Below are 19,466 nucleotides of genomic sequence, written 5' to 3' on the forward strand. Positions count from 1 at the left end.
TATTTTCCTAGGTTCGCTGTTGAACAAAACACACATGTTCTTTTTTTTTTAGATACTTTATTTTTTAATATTTTTTATTGCACTTTAGGTTCTGGGGTACATATGCAGAACATGCGGGATTGTTGCATAGATACATACATGGCAATGTGGTTTGCTGCCACCATCCCCGTCACCTATATCTGGCATTTCTCCCCATGTTATCCCTCCCCAACTCCCTACCTCCCGCTGTCCCTCCCCTAGGACCCCCCTCAACAGACCCCAGTGTGTGATGCTCCCCTCCCTGTGTCCATGTTTTCATTGTTTCAACACCCGCCTATGAGTGAGAACATGTGGTGGTTGATTTTCCATTCTTGTGTCAGTTTGCTGAGAATGGTTTCCAGAAGCATCCATGTCCCTACAAAGGACACAAACTCATCGTTTTTTATGGCTGCATAGTATTTCATGGTGTATATGTGCCACATTTTTCTTGTCCAGTCTATCATCGATGGGAATTTGGGTTGGTTCCAGGTCTTTGCTATTGTAAACAGTGCCCCAGTGAACATACAGGTCAAAGCACACATATTCTTTTCCCTTTTTGAACCTATAATTTAGTGGAGAAGATAGGAAATAAACAAAAAATTGAAAATTTTCATGAGTTATCATTATGAAAAGCTGTGGATCTGGTGAAATAACCTAAAGAGTAATTGCAGATAGAGCAGTGCAAGGATGGGGCTGACATTTAGAGGTGGGAAGGGAGAGGGGGAGCCAGGAACGGAAATTGAGAAGAAGGTTGGAGGAAAACCATCGGAGTATGGTATCCTAGAAATCAAGTATAGGGAATCTTTAGAAGAGAGTGATCGTCTCTATCAAATACTGTGATACATTAAAGTGAAAACTGAGACAGGCTATTGGATGTGACCACATAGAAGTTGTTGGTCACCTTGATAGGCAGTTTCAGTCAACCTGATTAGTGCGGGTTCACAAGAGAATGGGATGAGAAGCAAACTTAGACAATTTTGTGGGGACTTTTGCTGTAAATAGCAGAGAAATTGGATAATAGGGTTAAAAGAGAGGTTTATTATTATTTTTTAATGGGTGCATTGGGAGTGATCCTATAGAAAGGAGTTTTTTTAAATTGACAAATACGGCTTATGCCTGTAATCCCAGCATTTGGGAAGCTGAAGCAGGCAGATCAGATCATTTGAGCCCAGGAGTTAAAGACCAGCCTGGTGAACATAGCAAAACCCATCTCTACTAAAAAATACAAAAATTACCTGGGCTTGATAGCACATTGCTTGGTGTCCCAGCTACTTGGGAGGCTGAGGCAGAAGGATAGCTTGAACCTAGGAGGTGGATGATTTAGTGAACCGTGATTATACCACTGCACTCCAACCCGTTTGACAGAGTGAGACTCTGTCCAAAAAGAAAAAAATGGCCATGTAATGCAAGGTTGAAAGAAGTAAAAATCAGCCCATCAACAGGAGCATAGTTAAGAAATCATGATAATACAGATGAAATGTTATATGGCTTCTGAAAATGGATACTTTTGTATATAACAAATAGATGAATCTTAGTAATAGTATTGAGGAGAGGAAGAGGGAACAAATCCCAGAAGATTACATATAGTCAGATACCCTTGAATAATATCTTTAATATATTGCCTTTAATAAAGTTCTGAAACAAGCACAACTAAATGTATTATTTACATGCACATAAAATTGAGGATATTGGTTAATTCTTGAAATTTCATGTGTCCAAAAATGACCACAAGATAAGATAGGAAGAAACATTTAATAAGATTGTTTTTGGTAATGTTCTAGTTCTTGGACAGTTGGATTACAGTTGTTCATTTTATTTTTAAAGGAAATTTTTGAACTATAAGAGCAACACATGGACCAGTGATTAAGTTTATGTACATGACATACTCAGGGACCAAATTTAAAAAGGGAAAAATATAAATATCATAGGTGTTCAAAAAAAGGAAAAGATTATTTTAAGCCATATAGAGTAGTTAAGAACATAGGCTATGGACTCAGACTGCTTGGGTTTGAAACATGACTGTAGCACTATATACTACCTGCTACCTTGGGCCAAGTTAGTTAACCTTTCTATGCCTCAGTTTCTTAAAATAGGGTCAATAATGGATTTACTTTACAGGGTGTTGAGAGAATCAAATGAAATAATACATATAAAACAGAGCAGGCTGGGTGCGGTGGCTCATGCTTGTAATCCCAGCACTTTGGGAGGCCAGGGCAGGCGGATCATGAGGTCAAGTGATTGAGACCATCCTGGCCAACATGCAAACCCCATCTCTACTAAAAATATAAAAATTAGCAGGGCCTGGTGGTACATGCCTGTAGTCGCAGCTGCTTGGAAGGCTGAGGCTAGAGAATTGCATGAACCCGGGAGACGGGTTGCAGTAAGCTGAGATTGCGCCGTTGCACTCTGGTGTGGGCGACAGAGTGAGACTCCATCTCAAAAAAAAAAAAACAAAGAGCAGCCAATCCCCCCACCTTGGCACCCCAGAGTGCTGGGATTACAGGCATGAGCCGCTCAGGAGTTTGAGACCAGCCTGACCGACGCAGTGAAACCCCATCTCTACTAAAAATACAAAAATTAGCCGGACATGGGGGTGCATGCCTGTAATCCCTGCTACTCGGGAAGCTGAGGCAGGAGAATCACTTTGACCTGAGGTGGAGGTTGCTGTGAGCCAAGATGGCACCACTGCACTCCAGCCTGGGTGACAGAGCGAGACTCCATCTCAGAAAAAACAAAAAACAGTTTTTGGCATATAGTAATAACTCAAATGTTAGCAGTGGTAATGACTCTTTATTTATTATTGTTTTGTTTTTAAGAATCAACTTATTTGCCAAATAATAGAAAATACTGAGCTTTACCTGGTATGTGTTTTTTGAATAACAGTAAGCAATGATGTAAATATAAAGCTGCAGACATAAAAATTAATTTCTTCTTAAGAACTTGTCCAAAGAAAGTAATTTAGTACAGGAAAGAGAGAAATGAGGCCAGGCACCATGGCTCACACCTGTAATCCCAGCATTTTGGGAGGCCAAGATGGGAATAATGCTTGAGACCAGGAGTTTGAGACCAGCTTGAGCAACATAGCAAGACCCTGTCTCTGCCAAAAAGAAAAGAAAGAAAATCCTTTATATTTCAATTAAAAATTTTCAGTATTAAAAACAAACAATGTTGGAAAACATAAATGTGAAATATTAGAATACTTTGATTAAATTATAGTAGCATCATAAAATAGTGGCAAGCTCCTGCATTGGAGCCCTTGGCCTAATTGTTTCCTTTTCCTTGCATGTTCATTTTCCAGGTATTTATGTGGATAACTCTGTCTCCTTTAAATCTTGTCAGATGTCATCTTCTCAATATAAAATTGTAAACCATTCTTCATGTTCTCCATCTTGCTTTGCTTCTTTCCATAGTGTTCCTATTACCTTCTAACATAACAATACAATTTAATTGTTGTTTCCTACCCGTATGAAGTACACTCTTTACAAACTTCTGTGTAAAGGCAAAGGTTTTTGTCTATAAACACCTAGAATAGTGAACATAGTAGATGATCAGGATATTAAAATAGTTGTTTGGATTTCTTTAGCTTTAACATCTTGGAAGAAGGTATGTTTGAATTTAAAAGTCTACAAAGTATAGTTTGTATATTTTAATGGCAACATTTATTTTGTTGAAGATAGAAAAGGCTGTGTTCTAATTAGAAAAAATACATACTTGCTGAGTAAAAATTAATACCAATTTACCCATGTAAAATGTACAGTTTACTGCTCTTAGTATTCAGAGTTGGACAGTCATTAACACAGTTTTAGAACATTTTCATGATAAACCCCCTACCCTTTAGCAGTCACTGCCTTTTTCCATCCAGCCTTCTTTCCTAAACTATAGATGACCATGAGTGTATTTTCTGTCTCTCTAGATTTGCTGCTTTTGGGCATTTTATATAAATAGAATTATATACTATATGATCTTCAGTGACCGGCTTTTTTCACCTTGCGTAATGTTTTCAAGGTTCATCCATGCTATAGCACATATTAATACTTTATTGCCAAATAATATTCCATTGTATGAAGATACCATATTTTATTTACCCCCTTCATCAGTTGATGGACATTTAGGTTGTTTACACTTTTTGGCTGTTATGAATATTATGAATAGTGCTCCCATGAACATTTGCATACAAGTTTTTATATGGACATGTTTTTATTACTCTTAAATGGACTCACTGAGTCATATTCTGTTTAATCTTTTTTGTTTTTTTTTGATATGGAATCTCGCTCTTGTTGCCAAGGCTGGTGTGCAGTGGCACAATCTTGGCTCACTGCAACCTCTGCCTCCTGGGTTCAAGCGATTCTCCTGCCTCAGCCTCCCAAGTAGCTGGGATTACAGGCATGCACCACCATGCCCGGCTAAGTTTTGTATTTTTTGGTAGAGACAGGTTTTCACCATGTTGGCCAGGCTGGTCTCAAACTCCTGACCTCAAGCAGTCCACTCTCCTTGGCGTCCCAAAGTGCTGGCATGAGCCCACTGCGCCCAGCCGATAAAATTTTTAGGTATAGGAAATTAAGGCCAATAATGATAAATTAGGCAAAGATAATAACGAATTAAAATGGAGTGATTTAATATAGCAGTGTGCTTAAACAGGTTTAGGGTACAACTGGACCATTCTGGGGGCCACATTTATTTTATCAGTATCATTTAGTGATTTTTCTTTGAGCCATTTAACATTTATGAGGAGTACCTTTCTGTATCACCATTCTGATAATTGGTCAGAAATGTAGGTCATAATTTGATAATATATACATCTTTAAGATGTGTAAGTTTATAAAATATCTATGGATAATATACTTTTTATCATTGTGGGCAAGTTACTGTATAATTTCTGTATTTTAGAGTTCTTGAAGTCTACTGTTTTTTTCAAATTAAGCTTTAACTATTATAACCAGTCTTATCTATCTATTCAGTTTACCATAACAGTGCTAATTGTGGGATATAGTTTCAATGTGAGGCAGACTTCTTTCTGGTAAAATACCTACAGCACCAAAACAGCCAGCATAAATGCAAAAATAAATATATTTGATTAATTTCTAAATTTGATTAATCAGCTAATGAATAGTCGACTATGGAGATAAGCTAACAATAATTTTTTTTTTCTTTGAAGCGAAGCCTTGCTCTGCCACCAGGCTGGAGTGCAGTGGCTCAATCTGGGCTCACTGCAACCTCTGCCTCCCAGTTGAAATGATTCTTCCTCCTCAGCCTCCCGAGTAGCTGGGACTACAAGTGAGCACCACCACACCCCGCTAATTTTTTGTATTTTTAGTAGAGATGGTGTTTCACCATGTTGGCCAGGATGGTCTCAATCTCTTGACCTTGTGATCTGCCTGCCTCGGCCTCCCAAAGTGCTGGGATTACAGGCATGAGCCACTACACCCGGCAACAGTAACTTTTTATTGTGTGTCTTTTTGGTTCTAAGTATCTGGAAGAACCATTTCTATATATCGTCTTATAAAACTTAATACAGTTCTCTGCACAGGTCACGGTTTAATCTTCTTGATGATGAAGACCCGAACTTCTCTATATGTATTTTGTGTTATCTTCAAATTTTATTTGTGTTGGCAATAGCAATTCTTATTTCCTTTTTTTTTTTAATGCTCGTAGATGTGAGTATGCAGTGCTCACAGGATATACTTCGAATGCTCCTCTCTCTTCAGCCAGTTCTTCAGGATGCCATTCAGAAAAAAAGAACAGTAAGACCTTGGGGTGTTCAAGGTCCTCTTACTTGGCAACAGTTTCATAAAATGGCTGGCCGAGGATCTTATGGTAAGTAAGTTATAGTGATATGTAATGACTGATTTTATATCAGTCCTCAGATTTCTGTGCCCAACTAGAATAAGCACATTAGTCTTCTTTAAATATTTTTTGTGGTATATTCTTAAGGCCACCTTGGTCCAATCCTAGCTTTTTTTCCCACCATTTCCAACATTCAGCTTACTCAACTCTAACCCTGCTTCAAAAGGAGTGGCTTCTCTTAGGTCCGTTTTTACCCATAGGGGGCTTTCCCTCAATATTTTTCATGAAGAAAGGGACATATGCGAAGATTTTCTTTCAAAGGCAAAAAAAAAAAAATGCTTTTGTTTTCAATTATTTTACAAAATTAAATGAAAAAGGGAGATGGAGTGGCGAATGAGGGTTATACTAGTAATAAGGGGCCCTAAGGTCTTCATTTAAAAAGAGTTACAACAAAGAAGAAATTTGCTAGTTGTGATTAGAGTAGTAAATGAATACTCTGAGTAGGTGTGCAGATTTATGGTCAGCTGTGATGAAAAGAACATTCCAAATATTCGAACTGTTTGTTGAAGATTGTCTCTGAAAGGTGGGCTGTAATTGGAGTTTTAAAAATATATTTGGAATAATACTTCTTAAAATTGAAATCTTTCACTTTTGTTTATTGATTCGAAGTACATTATATATGAAAGTAGTAGATTTGCCTGTATTTTCCTTTTCTCCCTCTTTTAATGGCTAAAATAATTTAAATCTCATTACAAAACTAATGTTCTGTGAAAAATGGAGGTCCAAGAAAAGATGTTTTGTTTTATTTATTTATTTTTTGAGACAGAGTCTCACTTTGTCACCTAGGCTGGAGTGCAGTGGTGTGATCTTGGCGCACTGTAACCTCTGCCTCCCAAGTTCACACAATTCTCCTGCCTTAGCCTCCTGAGTAGCTGGGTTTTTCAGGTGCACGTCACCATGCCTGGGCTGATTTTTTATATTTTTAGTAGAGACAGGGTTTCATCATATTGGCTAGGCTTGTCTCAAACTCCCGGCCTCAAGCAATATCTGCCCACCTCGGCCTCCCAAAGTGCTGGTATTACAGGCATGAGCCACCGCACCTGGACAGAAAATACATTTTAGTATAAACCTTTACATTATTTTAAAAACTAAGATAGTAAACATTTATTTATTTATCTCTGTACCTTAATGGTTTTGGAGATCATTTCTATCTGCATACATAGAGATGATCTTTTTTTTTAATGGCTATGTGTATTCCATTGTTCTTTACATATAATATATTTTACCAATGCAGTGTTTATGAACGTAGAGATTGTATCCACCATTATCATTACAGCTATTTTTCAGTAACGTACACATCCCTGGCTTTAAAGCATGGTGTATTTTTATTTTATTTAATATTTTTTGAGATAGGGGCTTGTTCTGTCACCCTGGCTGGAGTATAGTGGCACAGTCCTGGCTCACTGCAGTATTAACTTCCTGGGCTCAAGTGATCCTCCCACCTCAGCCTCTCAAGTAGCTGGGACTAATGTGTGTGCCACCACACCAGCTAATTTTTGTATTTTTTTGTAGAAATCAGGTTTTGCCATGTTGGTCCAGCCTGGCCTCTAGCTCCTGGCCCCTAGTGATCTGCCCACCTTGGCCTCTCAAAGGGCTGGGATTATAAGTGCCCAGCCATGTGTATTTCAAGGAAAAACAAAAAGCTAAATTACTCTCTGTAATACCTTTTTTTTTTTTTTGAGACAGTCTCGCTCTGTTGCTCTGGCTGGAGTGCAGTAGCATGATTTCAGCTCACTGCACCCTCTGCCTCCCCAGTTCAAGCAATTCTCATGCCTCAGCCTCATGAGTAGTTGGGATTATAGGCATGCATTACCACACCTGGCTAATTTTTGTATTTTTAGTAGAGATGAGGTTTTGCCATGTTGCCCAGTTTCGTCTTGAACTCCTTGCCTTGAGAGATCCACCTACCTAGGCCTCCCAAAGTGCTGTGATTGCAGGCATCAGTCAGCCACCATGCCTGGCCCCTGTAATATCAATTTGAATTCTTACCAGTTAAAGTGCCTATTTTCCCAAAGCTTTGCCTAGTAGGATGCTGAGTCAGTGGGTGAAAAATGGTTATTTCCTATTATAGTTTGAGAGATTAAATGGTATAGACTGTGGGGATAGATTTCTTGGGTTTAAATTCCTGCTCTGCTATTTCTTGTAAAATACTAGAGAAATTACCTAACTTCTTCATTTATGTTTTCTCATCTGTAAAATGAAGTAAGTAATAGTTTCTGCCTTGTGTTTTCTTGTGAGGATTAAATGAGTCATACATGCAAAGAGCTTTGAATAGTACCTAGCACATAGCATTATCATTGTTTGCTATTACTAATTTTAAATTGCTTTTTTTAATGAGAAAGAGCATCTTTTTATGTGTAAGAGATATTTTTGTGTTGTACTCTTCATGTTCTTAACCCATTTTTCTATTAGGTTGTTGGTCATTTTCTTTTAAAAAATTTTTATTGTGGTAAGAACACTCCCAGGCATGGTGATTCACACCTATAATCCCAGCACTTTGGAAGGCCAAGGTGGGCAGATCACTTGAGGTCAGGAGTTTGAGACCAGCCTGGCCAACATGGTGAAACCTCGTCTCTACGAAAAATATAAAAATTTCCAGATATGGTTATGTACGCCTGTAATCACAGGTACTCAGGAAGCTGAGGTGCAAGAATTGCTTGAACCCAGGAGGTAGAGGTTGGAGTGAGTGGAGATTGTGCCACTGTACAGCAGCCTGAGCAACAGAGCAAGACTCCATCTCAAAAAAAAAAAAAAAAAAAAAAAAAAAAAAAAAAAAAAAAAAAAAAAAAAAAAAAAAAAAGAATACTTAACATGAGCTCTTAATAAGTTTTTTTTTCCTATTTTTTAAATTATATTATTTTTAAATGTATAAATAGTGATGGTGTCTCACTGTGTTGCCAAGGCTTGTCTCAAACTCCTGGGCTTAAGTAATCCTCCTGCCTCCCAAGGTGCTGAGATTATAGGCATGAGTCACAGCACCTGGCCTACAGTGTATTTTCATGCCAAAAATTTAAATGCAGACCACGCATGGTGGCTCCCACATGTAATCCCAGCACTTTGGGAGGCTGAGGGAGGATTACTTGAGCTCAGGAGTTTGAGACCAACCTGGGCAACACAACAAGATCCCATCTCTACAAAAACTTTAAAAATTAGCCAAGCATTAATGGTCCACACTTGTAGTGCCAGCTACTCAGGAAGCCAAGGCCGGAGGATTGCTTGAGCCCAGCAGGTTGATGCTGTGGTGAGGCATGATTGTGCCACTGCAGTCTAGCCTGGGCAACAGAACAAGACCCTATCTCAAAAAAATAAATAAATAAAAAGACTTGTTCAGGAAATTCCTAGCTGTTGAAAAGTCTTGATCAACTGGCATTAAGTATTTTTGTCTCTAATAAAAAAGTTTCGTTAATAATGACTTCATTAACTTTTGACATTTAAATAAAAAGGAAACATGTCTTGTTTTTGTTTCTTAAAATACGTCTTTCTTATTTAGGAACTGATGAATCCCCAGAACCACTGCCAATCCCCACATTTTTGTTGGGTTATGATTATGATTATCTGGTGCTTTCTCCATTTGCTCTTCCTTATTGGGAGAGACTTATGCTGGAACCCTATGGATCTCAAAGAGATATAGCCTATGTTGTACTGTGTCCAGAGAATGAAGCCTTGTTAAATGGAGCCAAAAGCTTTTTTAGAGATCTTACTGCAATATATGAGGTAGGTGTTTAAAAAGAGATGACATTTTAAAACTACCTTATGATTTGTATTGTTTTACACACACACACACACACACACACACACACATATCATACTGGTAAATTTAGTTGATTGGGACACAGTGATGGTGTCAGATTAGATGTTTATTTCTCATACTAGCCAGTTACATTTTTTGCTGAGTTTGACCCAGTCTGTTAGATGTGTATGTTGTGGGTCAGAGTGGCTATACCTCTACTGGAGGAAGAAACATTGAGGGCATATAGATATATATCCCATTTAATGTGACCTTTTTTTTTTTTTTTTTTTTTTGACGGAGTTTCGCTCTTGTTACCCAGGCTGGAGTGCAATGGCGCGATCTCGGCTCACCGCAACCTCCGCCTCCTGGGTTCAGGCAATTCTCCTGCCTCAGCCTCCTGAGTAGCTGGGATTACAGGCACGCGCCACCATGCCCAGCTAATTTTTTGTATTTTTTTTTTAGTAGAGACGGGGTTTCACCATGTTGACCAGGATGGTCTCGATCTCTTGACCTCGTGATCTACCCGCCTCGGCCTCCCACAGTGCTGGGATTACAGGCTTGAGCCACCGCGCCCGGCTAATGTGACCTTTTCTAAAACCAAGGGTAACAATGTTAAATAGCCAGGAAAAAAATTACATTTATAAAAATTCTAGTCTTTATTCTCTAGAATTTCAGGTAGTGACACTAGACCTCACCTTTCTCATATGCAAAATAAATTTGGCCAGGCGCAGTGGCTCACGCCTGTAATCCCAACACTTTTTGGGAGGCCAAGACGGGCAGATCCCCTGAGGTCGGGAGTTTGAGACCAGCCTGGCTAATATGTAGAAACCCTGTCTCTACTAAAAATACATAATTAGCCAGGCATGGTGGCACATGTCTGTAATCCCAGCTACTTGGGAGGCTGAGGCAGGAGAATCGCTTGAACCTGGGAGGCAGAAGTTGTGGTGAGCCAAGGTCACGCCATTGCACTTCAGCCCGGGCAATAAGAGTGAAACTCCGTCTCTAAATAAATAAATAAATACATTTTAAAAAAAATCTATGCTAGATATCTCTAAGGTCCATTTCAGGTCTGAAATTCTTGCCTATTCTTTTAAGTTATAACTCTCACGTATCCATCACCAGGCATAATAATTGTAAATTGTAAGTGTTATGTTACATAAAATCTTACTTTATTATTCCCTCCTTTTCCCACAAAGACTTGGAAATTTGGTCTTTAAATTTTGATGCATTTTACACTCTGAATGTTAGTATATGCTAGTTTGCCTTCCTTATAAAATTTTCCACATAATTACAAGGTCTCTGTAGTGTGTTTTTAATAAATGAACATTTCCCAAAGGGTGTTACTTGGAACATTAGTCTGGTAAAATCTCTCAGAGGCTGGGTGCAGTGGCTCATGCCTGTAATCCCAGCATTTTGGGAGGCCAAGGCAGGTGGATCACCTGAGATCAGGAGTTCGAGACTAGCCTGACCATATTGGAAACCCCATCTGTACTAAAAAATACAAAAATTAGCTGGGTGTGGTGGTGGGTGCCTGTAATCCCAGCTACTTGGGAGGCTGAAGCAGGAGAATCACTTGAACCCAAGAAGTGGAGGTTGCTGTGAGCCAAGATCATGCCACTGCACTCCAGCTTAGGCGATAGAGCAAGACTTTGCCTAAAAAAAAAAAAAGATTTTTTCAGAAAATAGGTTTGGGGAAACATTGTAATATTATAATACCTTTTAGAGATTCACAATTCATATTAGGTTATTAAAGGTTTTGAAATTCTTACAGTAAAAAAGTCTTCTAAATTTGCTTAATCCAATGTTATAAATTTATCAGACCATTATAACAAAAATCAGTGGCTTACAGAACTAGAGGGAGAGAGTATATAAATATATTTATATACCAATTTTTATTTTGCTTTGGTTTAGGGATATGTGTATTTATAATACATGAATTGGCATTAAGGTATACCTAAAATGACTGCATTTTTATGCTCCTTTATTTCTTCATTCTGCAAGCTTTTATTACTCAAACCAAATGGTTCTAGTGTTACCTAGGTGTTTTTTCATTAGAAATATTTTAATTTTGAAAATAATTTAATGAATTTCTAATGTAAAAATGAAAAAGACCTATAGCACTATTTCACCTTTTGTATGTTTATTTTTTTGCCCTACTTCTAGAAACACCGTTGATATTTTGATCACACCTGTGAATTGCAAATGGTTAAGCTTATTTAAAATAGCTCTCATGCTTAGTTTTATAATATGTACCTAAAATACTATAATAATTTTACTAATTCTGCTTTCTGTGTGTATATTTGTAGTCCTGTCGATTAGGTCAACATAGACCTATTTCTCGACTGCTAACAGATGGGATCATGAGAGTTGGATCTACTGCATCAAAGAAACTATCAGAAAAGTTGGTAGCAGAATGGTTTTCTCAGGCAGCTGATGGTAACAATGAAGCATTTTCTAAACTCAAGCTTTATGCACAAGTCTGCAGATATGATCTAGGTATTGAGTTTGTATTTACTGTATAAGGCTAGTATTGGCAAAGTGTGGCTGGTCCACCAGCTGTTTTTGTAGATAAAATTTTATTGGAACACAACCGTCCTCATTTATTTATGTATTTTCACTGGCTGCTTTTGTGCTACAACATTGGAGCTGAGTAGTTGTGATAGAGTCTGTGTGGCTGTAAAGACAAAAATACTATTATATGACCCTTTACAGAAAAAGTTTGCTGATCCCTAATGAGGGATCCCATCAGGTATGAAGAAATTGTGGGCTATAAACAAATATTCTGTTGCTTCTATAGGGTCTGATGGTTTATTAACATTAAGATTGTTGATTTGTTACAGTTTAAAGATAAAATAATGTATAATCTGTACAAAACCAAGAAATAGTTCCTTGTTGTGCTAAGAAAATGACAGCTATTTAAGACTTGCTGATTACACTTTTTTTTCTTTCATTCTACCCATGCGCAACTGTATTGTTTATAAATACTCCTGAAATAAGTATCAGTGGACTTTCTTTAGACTTAATCCAAGGAGATACAGAACCAAACTATTGAATCTCATTAGACATTCCTATAATTTGAACTCCATAATAACATTATACCATTTTATATTTTTATTAGCTCCCAATGTAGTCAATATTTGTTGGATTTGTGATTTAGAAACCCTTTGAATAGTTTGATGAATATTGCTAGATACCTTTTCTTATGTTTAATTATACTTAGAATTTTGTTAAACTTTCATTTCTTTAATTTTGAGTGAAAATTCCATTTTAAATATGTTTCTTCAGTTTCTAAGGGAAAATAGAAAGTAAGTATAGATCACACCATTAGCAAGCAATTCAGGGGCTATAATTACCAAGAAAATATCAACTGGATTATTTTATTTACACAGTGCAATTTAAAAAAAAAGTTGGTGAAATAAAGAATTAAATTTCCTACCTATTTTTATCCTTTAGGTCCTTATCTTGCTTCCCTGCCATTGGACAGCTCTCTACTTTCCCAGCCAAATTTAGTTGCCCCTACAAGTCAGCCTTTGATTACTCCATCTCAGATGGCAAATACCGGAAATGCTAATAACCCATCTGCCACCTTAGCATCTGCAACAAGCACTACTATGACAATGACTTCAGGTGTTGCCATATCTACTTCAGTTGCCACAGCTAATTCAGCTTTGACCACAGCTTCAACTTCATCTTCATCATCCTCCAACTTGAATAGTGGAGTATCATCAAATAAACTACCTTCATTTCCACCCTTTGGCAGTATGAACAGTAATGCTGCAGGATCCATGTCTACACAAGCAAATGCAGTTCAGAGTGGTCAGCTAGGTGGGCAACAGCCATCAGCTCTACAGACAGCTGGGATTTCTGGAGAGTCATCTTCACTTCCCATTCAGCCACATCCTGATGTGTCTGAAAGGTACCTTTAAAAATACTCATTCTGGCAGAAATATAAAAAAAAACTATGATGCTTCTTTTTTTCTTTTTTGAGACTAAACTCTCATTCTTTCACCCAGGCTGGAGTACAGTGGTGGAATCTCTACTCACTGCAACCTCTGACTCCCAGGTTCGAGCAGGTCTCCTGCCTCAGCCTCCCAAGTAGCTGGAATTACGGGCATGCACTCCCACGCCTGGCTAATTTTTGTATTTTTAGTAGAGACGGGGTTTTACCATGTTGCCCAGGCTGGTCTGGAACCCTTGGACTCAGCAATCTGCCTTCCTCAGCCTCCCAAAGTGCTGGGATTACAGGCATGAGCCACGACACCTGGCCTAGTGTTGAATATTTTATGTATAAAATTGTAATGTAGATTCTTCATAAAGTCTTTATCATAGAATTCTAGACTCAGAGGGTGGGAGTTAAGAACTTGAAAACCATATAGTCCAATACCGTATGACATATGAGTCTTCTGTGGCATAACTGTCAAGTAGATTTATTTGCCTGTGCAATTCACTCTAGTGATTGAGAAGTCACCATTGAGCCAGTCTGTTCAATAGTGAGTCCTATTAAAGTTTGAATCTCAGCTCTGCTCTGCCGTTTACCTGCTTTGTGACTAGAGGAAGCTCTAATTTTCTGAGCTTGTTTCCTTATCTGTAAACAGAGTAATATGATACAATATATATTAAGTACTTTACACAGTGATTCCAATTTATTTATGGTGACAAGAATGATTATGACAGCTCTCCTTTTATGACAAAGGTTTTTTGTGAGCTTTCCTTTTGATTTATAGGCTAGGTTGGCCAGAACTTAATTATATCTGTCAGCTACCCAGGATGCAGTTGGGCCCAAAAGTACACTCATATATGGGTAAAAACAAACCATTACCCAGATTGATTTACCCATCTTGAACATCTGAATAGATCTGAAGTTTAAAAAAATTAAATCACCCATCAGAGAATGAAATTTGTTCATTGAAACTATGAAGTATGAAATAAATGTATATAAACTAAAAATGGGACCAGGTAAAGTGGCTCATGCCAGTAATCCTAGCACTTTGAGAGGCCAAGGCAGGAGGATTGCTTGAGACCAAGAGTTCAAGACCAACCTGGTCAACATAGTGAGACCCTATCTCAAAAAATAAGAATAAAAAATGCATATAGTCTAAAAATGTACTAGAACATTGAATAAGTCTAGAAATGTATTTTATTTCTGGTCTAGTTCTACCTGTACCGAACTTTATAAATTTGGGCAGCTATTTCAGATAGTCTCAGACAAAGAGACCTATCTTTGTCTCAGTTTATCCCTTAAACTCTAAGCAGTCTTTGGCATCTAATATTCTATGGTTTAATAATTTTTTTTTCTTTCTTTTTTTTTTTTTTTGGGTAAATGTAAGGCAAGACCTCTTAAGGCAAGTGTTTTTATACACTGTGGAATTGTATGTACTTTATGGTTCACTTTGGCAAGGAAGAAATGTCCTTCATTTTCAGAGAGGATTTCTCATACCTTTCACCAAAAAAGAGAGAGAAGGGGGATATTAAGAACCTGCTTAGATGCTGTCCCAAGCACACACAGTACAACTTTTTATCTAATTTCTTCCTTAAATTTTAGCACGATGGATCGGGATAAAGTGGGAATCCCCACAGATGGTGATTCACATGCAATCACTTATCCACCTGCAATCGTTGTTTATATAGTTGATCCTTTTACATATGAAAATAAAGACGAGAGCACTAACTCTTCTAATGTGTGGACATTGGGGCTACTTCGATGCTTTCTAGAAATGGTCCAGACTCTTCCTCCTCATATCAAGAGTACTGTTTCTGTACAGGTAAGAGTGATAAATGTTGTGAGTTAAAATTATGTAAAACAGTTTGATGTCAGAAGTTTCAGATACTGCTTTTCTGTATTCAAACTGATTATCTAAAAGCTAAGTTATATTATATTGATTTTATTTCAAGTAATATCATAATAGAAATCTTAGAGAATTTATAAAAGATAAACTTCACAGTCATACCACAGGTATATTACAGAATAAAAAGATTGCATTAAGTACATTAAATGTTTCTTCTGTTATTTTATAAGCCAATTTTTAAATTCATAATCCTAAATAGAAAAATGTAGCATGTACCTAAATAAGACAGTTTACCAGAAAAAGAGAAAACAATTAGCCATATTGTTAGAAATAATTTAGAATTTATTTTATAGACCTCAACAGGACTAATCAATGGCAGTATTAATTAACATAAGCTTTATACAGAACATTTTATAGGGTTTTTTTTTTTTTTTTTTTTTTTTTTAATATTTTTTTTTTTGAGACGGAGTTTTTTTTTTTTTTGCCAGACTGGAAGGCAGTGGCTTACTCTTGGCTCACTGCAACCTCCACCTCCTGGTTTCAAGCGATTCTCCTGCCTCAGCCTCCCAAGCAGCTGGGACTTGAGGTGCATGCCACCACACTCAGCTAATTTTTGCATTTTTAGTAGAGACAGGGTTTCACCATGTTGGCCAGGATGGTCACAATCTCTTGACCTTGTGATCCACCCGCCTCAGCCTCCCAAAGCTCTAGGATTAGAGGCATGAGCCACTGCGCCTGGCAAGAAAATTTTAAAGGTTTTAAATGCTACTTTAGTTCAGGACCCATTGGTAAAATTGCTGCTTATTAAAAGCCTATGTAATAGATAAGAAAACAATCCTTAAATTTTCATTTAAATTATGTTTTGTTTAAATTTTCTAGTAAAAAGTGTTTGGAGTTTTAGACCCACAGTTCCTTTTATTCTCTTTTGGAAGTTTAACATTTGTAATATTTGCCTATACTTCTTAGATTATTCCTTGTCAGTACCTGTTGCAACCTGTGAAGCATGAAGATAGACAAATCTATACCCAGCATTTAAAATCCCTGGCTTTTTCGGCCTTTACCCAGTGTCGGAGGCCACTTCCAACATCAACCAATGTGAAAACATTGACTGGCTTTGGTCCAGGTTTAGCCATGGAAACTGCCCTTAGAAGTCCTGATGTAAGTATGTTTTTCATGATCAAAGTTATTGAATGACTATACATACTTCCCCCCACTCCAGCCTCGAGATGGAGCTTTGCTCTGTTGCCCAGGCTGGAGTGCAGTGGGGTGATCTCGGCTCACCACAACCTTGGCCTCCTGGGTTCAAGTGATTTTCCTGCCTCAGCCTCCTGAGTAGCTGGGATTAACAGGCATGTACCTACCACCATGCCCAGCTAATTTTTTTTGTGTGTGGCGTTTCGCCATGTCAGCCAGGCTGGTCTCGAATGCCTGACCTCAGGTGATCGCCCACCTCTGCTTCCCAAAGTGCTGGGATTACAGGCATGAGCCACTGCACTTGGCCAACATTTTTATGATATTATGCAAAACTATGTTCAATTTTTTGTTTAGCTCTCATTTTCCAATTATCTTATTGGGTAGATAATAATTACATTTTCAATGCAATATTTCCCTAAGATTGTACAGTATCATAATACCTTAATTTTTTATTTTATAGAGACCAGAGTGTATTCGACTTTATGCACCTCCTTTTATTCTGGCTCCAGTGAAGGACAAACAGACAGAGCTAGGAGAAACATTTGGAGAAGCTGGACAGAAATATAATGTTCTTTTTGTGGGCTACTGTTTATCACATGATCAAAGGTGGATTCTTGCATCTTGCACAGATCTATATGGAGAACTTTTAGAAACTTGTATCATTAACATCGATGTTCCAAATAGGTATTTGTATTTCCCTAAATGTATCATATTATTCCATTTTTTAAAATTCATGTATATATATATATATATATACACACACACTCACATACACACAAACATTTTGTTTCATTTTTAATGAATAGAAACCAGTTTGAAGGTTTTATATATATTAAAATATTAAGATGGGGTATTGTGGGGGCTTTTTACTTTTTTCTGTAGTGAATGTTTATGTTCTATAAGATAATTAAAAATAATTGTGATTATTATACAAACAAAAAAATTAAGGTCCCTAATTTCTGAATTATAAAGCTTGAGACAATTATTTTAGCTGAACATTTTTAAAAGTTATAGTTAGAAAACTCTTTTGCAATTAACAAATGGTCTAGTAGGCCAGGCGCAGTGTGGCTTATGCCTATAATCCCAGCACTTGGGAGGCCGCGACGAGTGGATCACCTGAGGTCAGTAGTTCGAGACCAGCCTGACCAACATGGAGAAACCCTGTCCCTACTAAAAATACCAAAAATTAGCCAGTTGTGGTGGTGCATGCCTGTAATCCCAGTTATTCGGGAGCAGAGGTAGGAGAATCGCTTAAACCAGGAGGTTGGGGGTTGCCATGAACCAAGATTGCACCATTGCACTCCAGCCTGGGCAACAAGAGCAAAACTCCGTCCCAAAAAATAAAAATAAAAAATAAAGAAGTCTATTAAAGTATCTATAGAACATTTAAACTTTTCTCATGTACCATCTAAGATACAGCCCCTAATTAACTGAATAAGTTAACTTCCTTTCCTAAAATTGGCTATTTAAAATTTTATCATTTAAATGTTAGGATGTAGCCGGGTGTGGTGGTGGGTGTCTGTAATCCCAGCTACTTGGGAGGCTAAGGCAGGAGAATCACTTGAATCTGGGAGGCGGAGGTTACCAGTGAACCACGATCACGCCATTGCATTCCAGCCTGGGCGACAAGAACGAGACTCTGTCTCAGGAAAAAAAAAAAAAAAAATAGTTTGAATGTCTTCAGAATGTGATGGCCGTTTTAGAATTCTCCTTGGCAATAAATATCATGTCCAGTTATTTAAGAAGGATATAACTAATAGGCCCCAACAAGTGAGCCTCATAATGAGTTATCAATAATCATTTCAAGGCTAGTGAATTCTCTCCAGGAGAACCTGAAAAGCAAATCTGTGAAATGATTTTTAGTTTTAAGATTTGGGTTCTGGCCAGGCGTGGTGGCTCATGCTTGTAATCCCAGCACTTTGGGAGGCTGAAACAAGGCGGATCACTTGATTCCAGGAGTTTGAGACCAGCCTGGACAACATGGCAAAACCCGGTCTCTACAAAAAATACAAAAATTTGCCTGGGCATGTAGTCCCAGCTACTCAGGAGACTGAGGCAGAAGGATCACTTGAGCCTAGAAAGTCAAGGCTGCAGTGAGCTGAGGTTTCGCCACTGCACTTCAACCTGGATAACAGAGTGAGATCCTGTCTCAAAAAAAAAAAAGCATTTGGGGAGACAGTGATGGAGTCAGACCTGGGTTCAAATCCCAAACCTGCTACTACTGATCTTGGAAAAACTACCTTAGCCAGCTGAATTATAGCTTATCTGTAAAATTTGGAGGATAATTTTATTTGTCTCATAGAGTTGTTAGGATGAAATGAGGTATTACATGTAAACCGGGCACAGTGGATGGTGCATAGTAAGTACTCAATTAAGTGATAACCACTGTTGGCAGGTCGCAGTGGTTCACGCCTGTAAAATCCCAGCACTTTGAGAGGCCGACGTGGGTGGATCACAAGGTCAGGAGTTTGAGACCAGCCTGGCCAACATAGTGAAACACTATCTCTACTAAAAATACAAAAATTAGCTGGGTGTGGTGGCATGCGCCTGTAGTTCCAGCTACTCAGAAGGCTGAGGCAGGAGAATCGCTTGAACTCGGGAGATGGAGGTTGCAGTGAGTCGAGACTACACCATTGCACTCCAGCCTGGGTGACAGAGTGAGACTCCATCTCAAACAAACAAATAAATAAATAAATAAAAGTGATAGCCACTGTTGCTCAGCCATTAGAATGTTTATGTTGCATATTTACCTAGTGAAGGACATGTATGCAGAAAACATATAACAATATCGTTTGGACTCAGAAGGGTGGTGTTTTGGCTATTCTTCAACTTATAGCATACTCGGGAGGCTGAGGCAGGAGAATCACTTGAGCCCAGGAGTTGGAGGTTGCAGT

At 38.0% G+C, this 19,466-nt stretch overlaps 1 protein-coding gene across 1 annotated transcript in view; it reads left to right on the plus strand.

Moving 5' to 3' along the window:
• MED13 (mediator complex subunit 13) overlaps positions 1-19,466 on the plus strand; it is a 124,292-nt gene that overhangs the window by 87,453 nt on the left and 17,373 nt on the right. Inside the window, exons 16-22 of the mRNA XM_037742444.1 lie at positions 5,671-5,832; positions 9,353-9,576; positions 11,899-12,088; positions 13,046-13,508; positions 15,135-15,354; positions 16,345-16,536; positions 17,033-17,358. Of these exons, the coding sequence (XP_037598372.1) occupies positions 5,671-5,832; positions 9,353-9,576; positions 11,899-12,088; positions 13,046-13,508; positions 15,135-15,354; positions 16,345-16,536; positions 17,033-17,358 (1,777 nt within the window). The remainder of the gene's footprint in view (positions 1-5,670; positions 5,833-9,352; positions 9,577-11,898; positions 12,089-13,045; positions 13,509-15,134; positions 15,355-16,344; positions 16,537-17,032; positions 17,359-19,466) is intronic.

This window comes from Cebus imitator, unplaced genomic scaffold, assembly GCF_001604975.1.
Source record: "Cebus imitator isolate Cc_AM_T3 unplaced genomic scaffold, Cebus_imitator-1.0 Scaffold121, whole genome shotgun sequence".
In the NCBI taxonomy this organism is placed as follows: Eukaryota; Metazoa; Chordata; class Mammalia; order Primates; family Cebidae; genus Cebus; species Cebus imitator.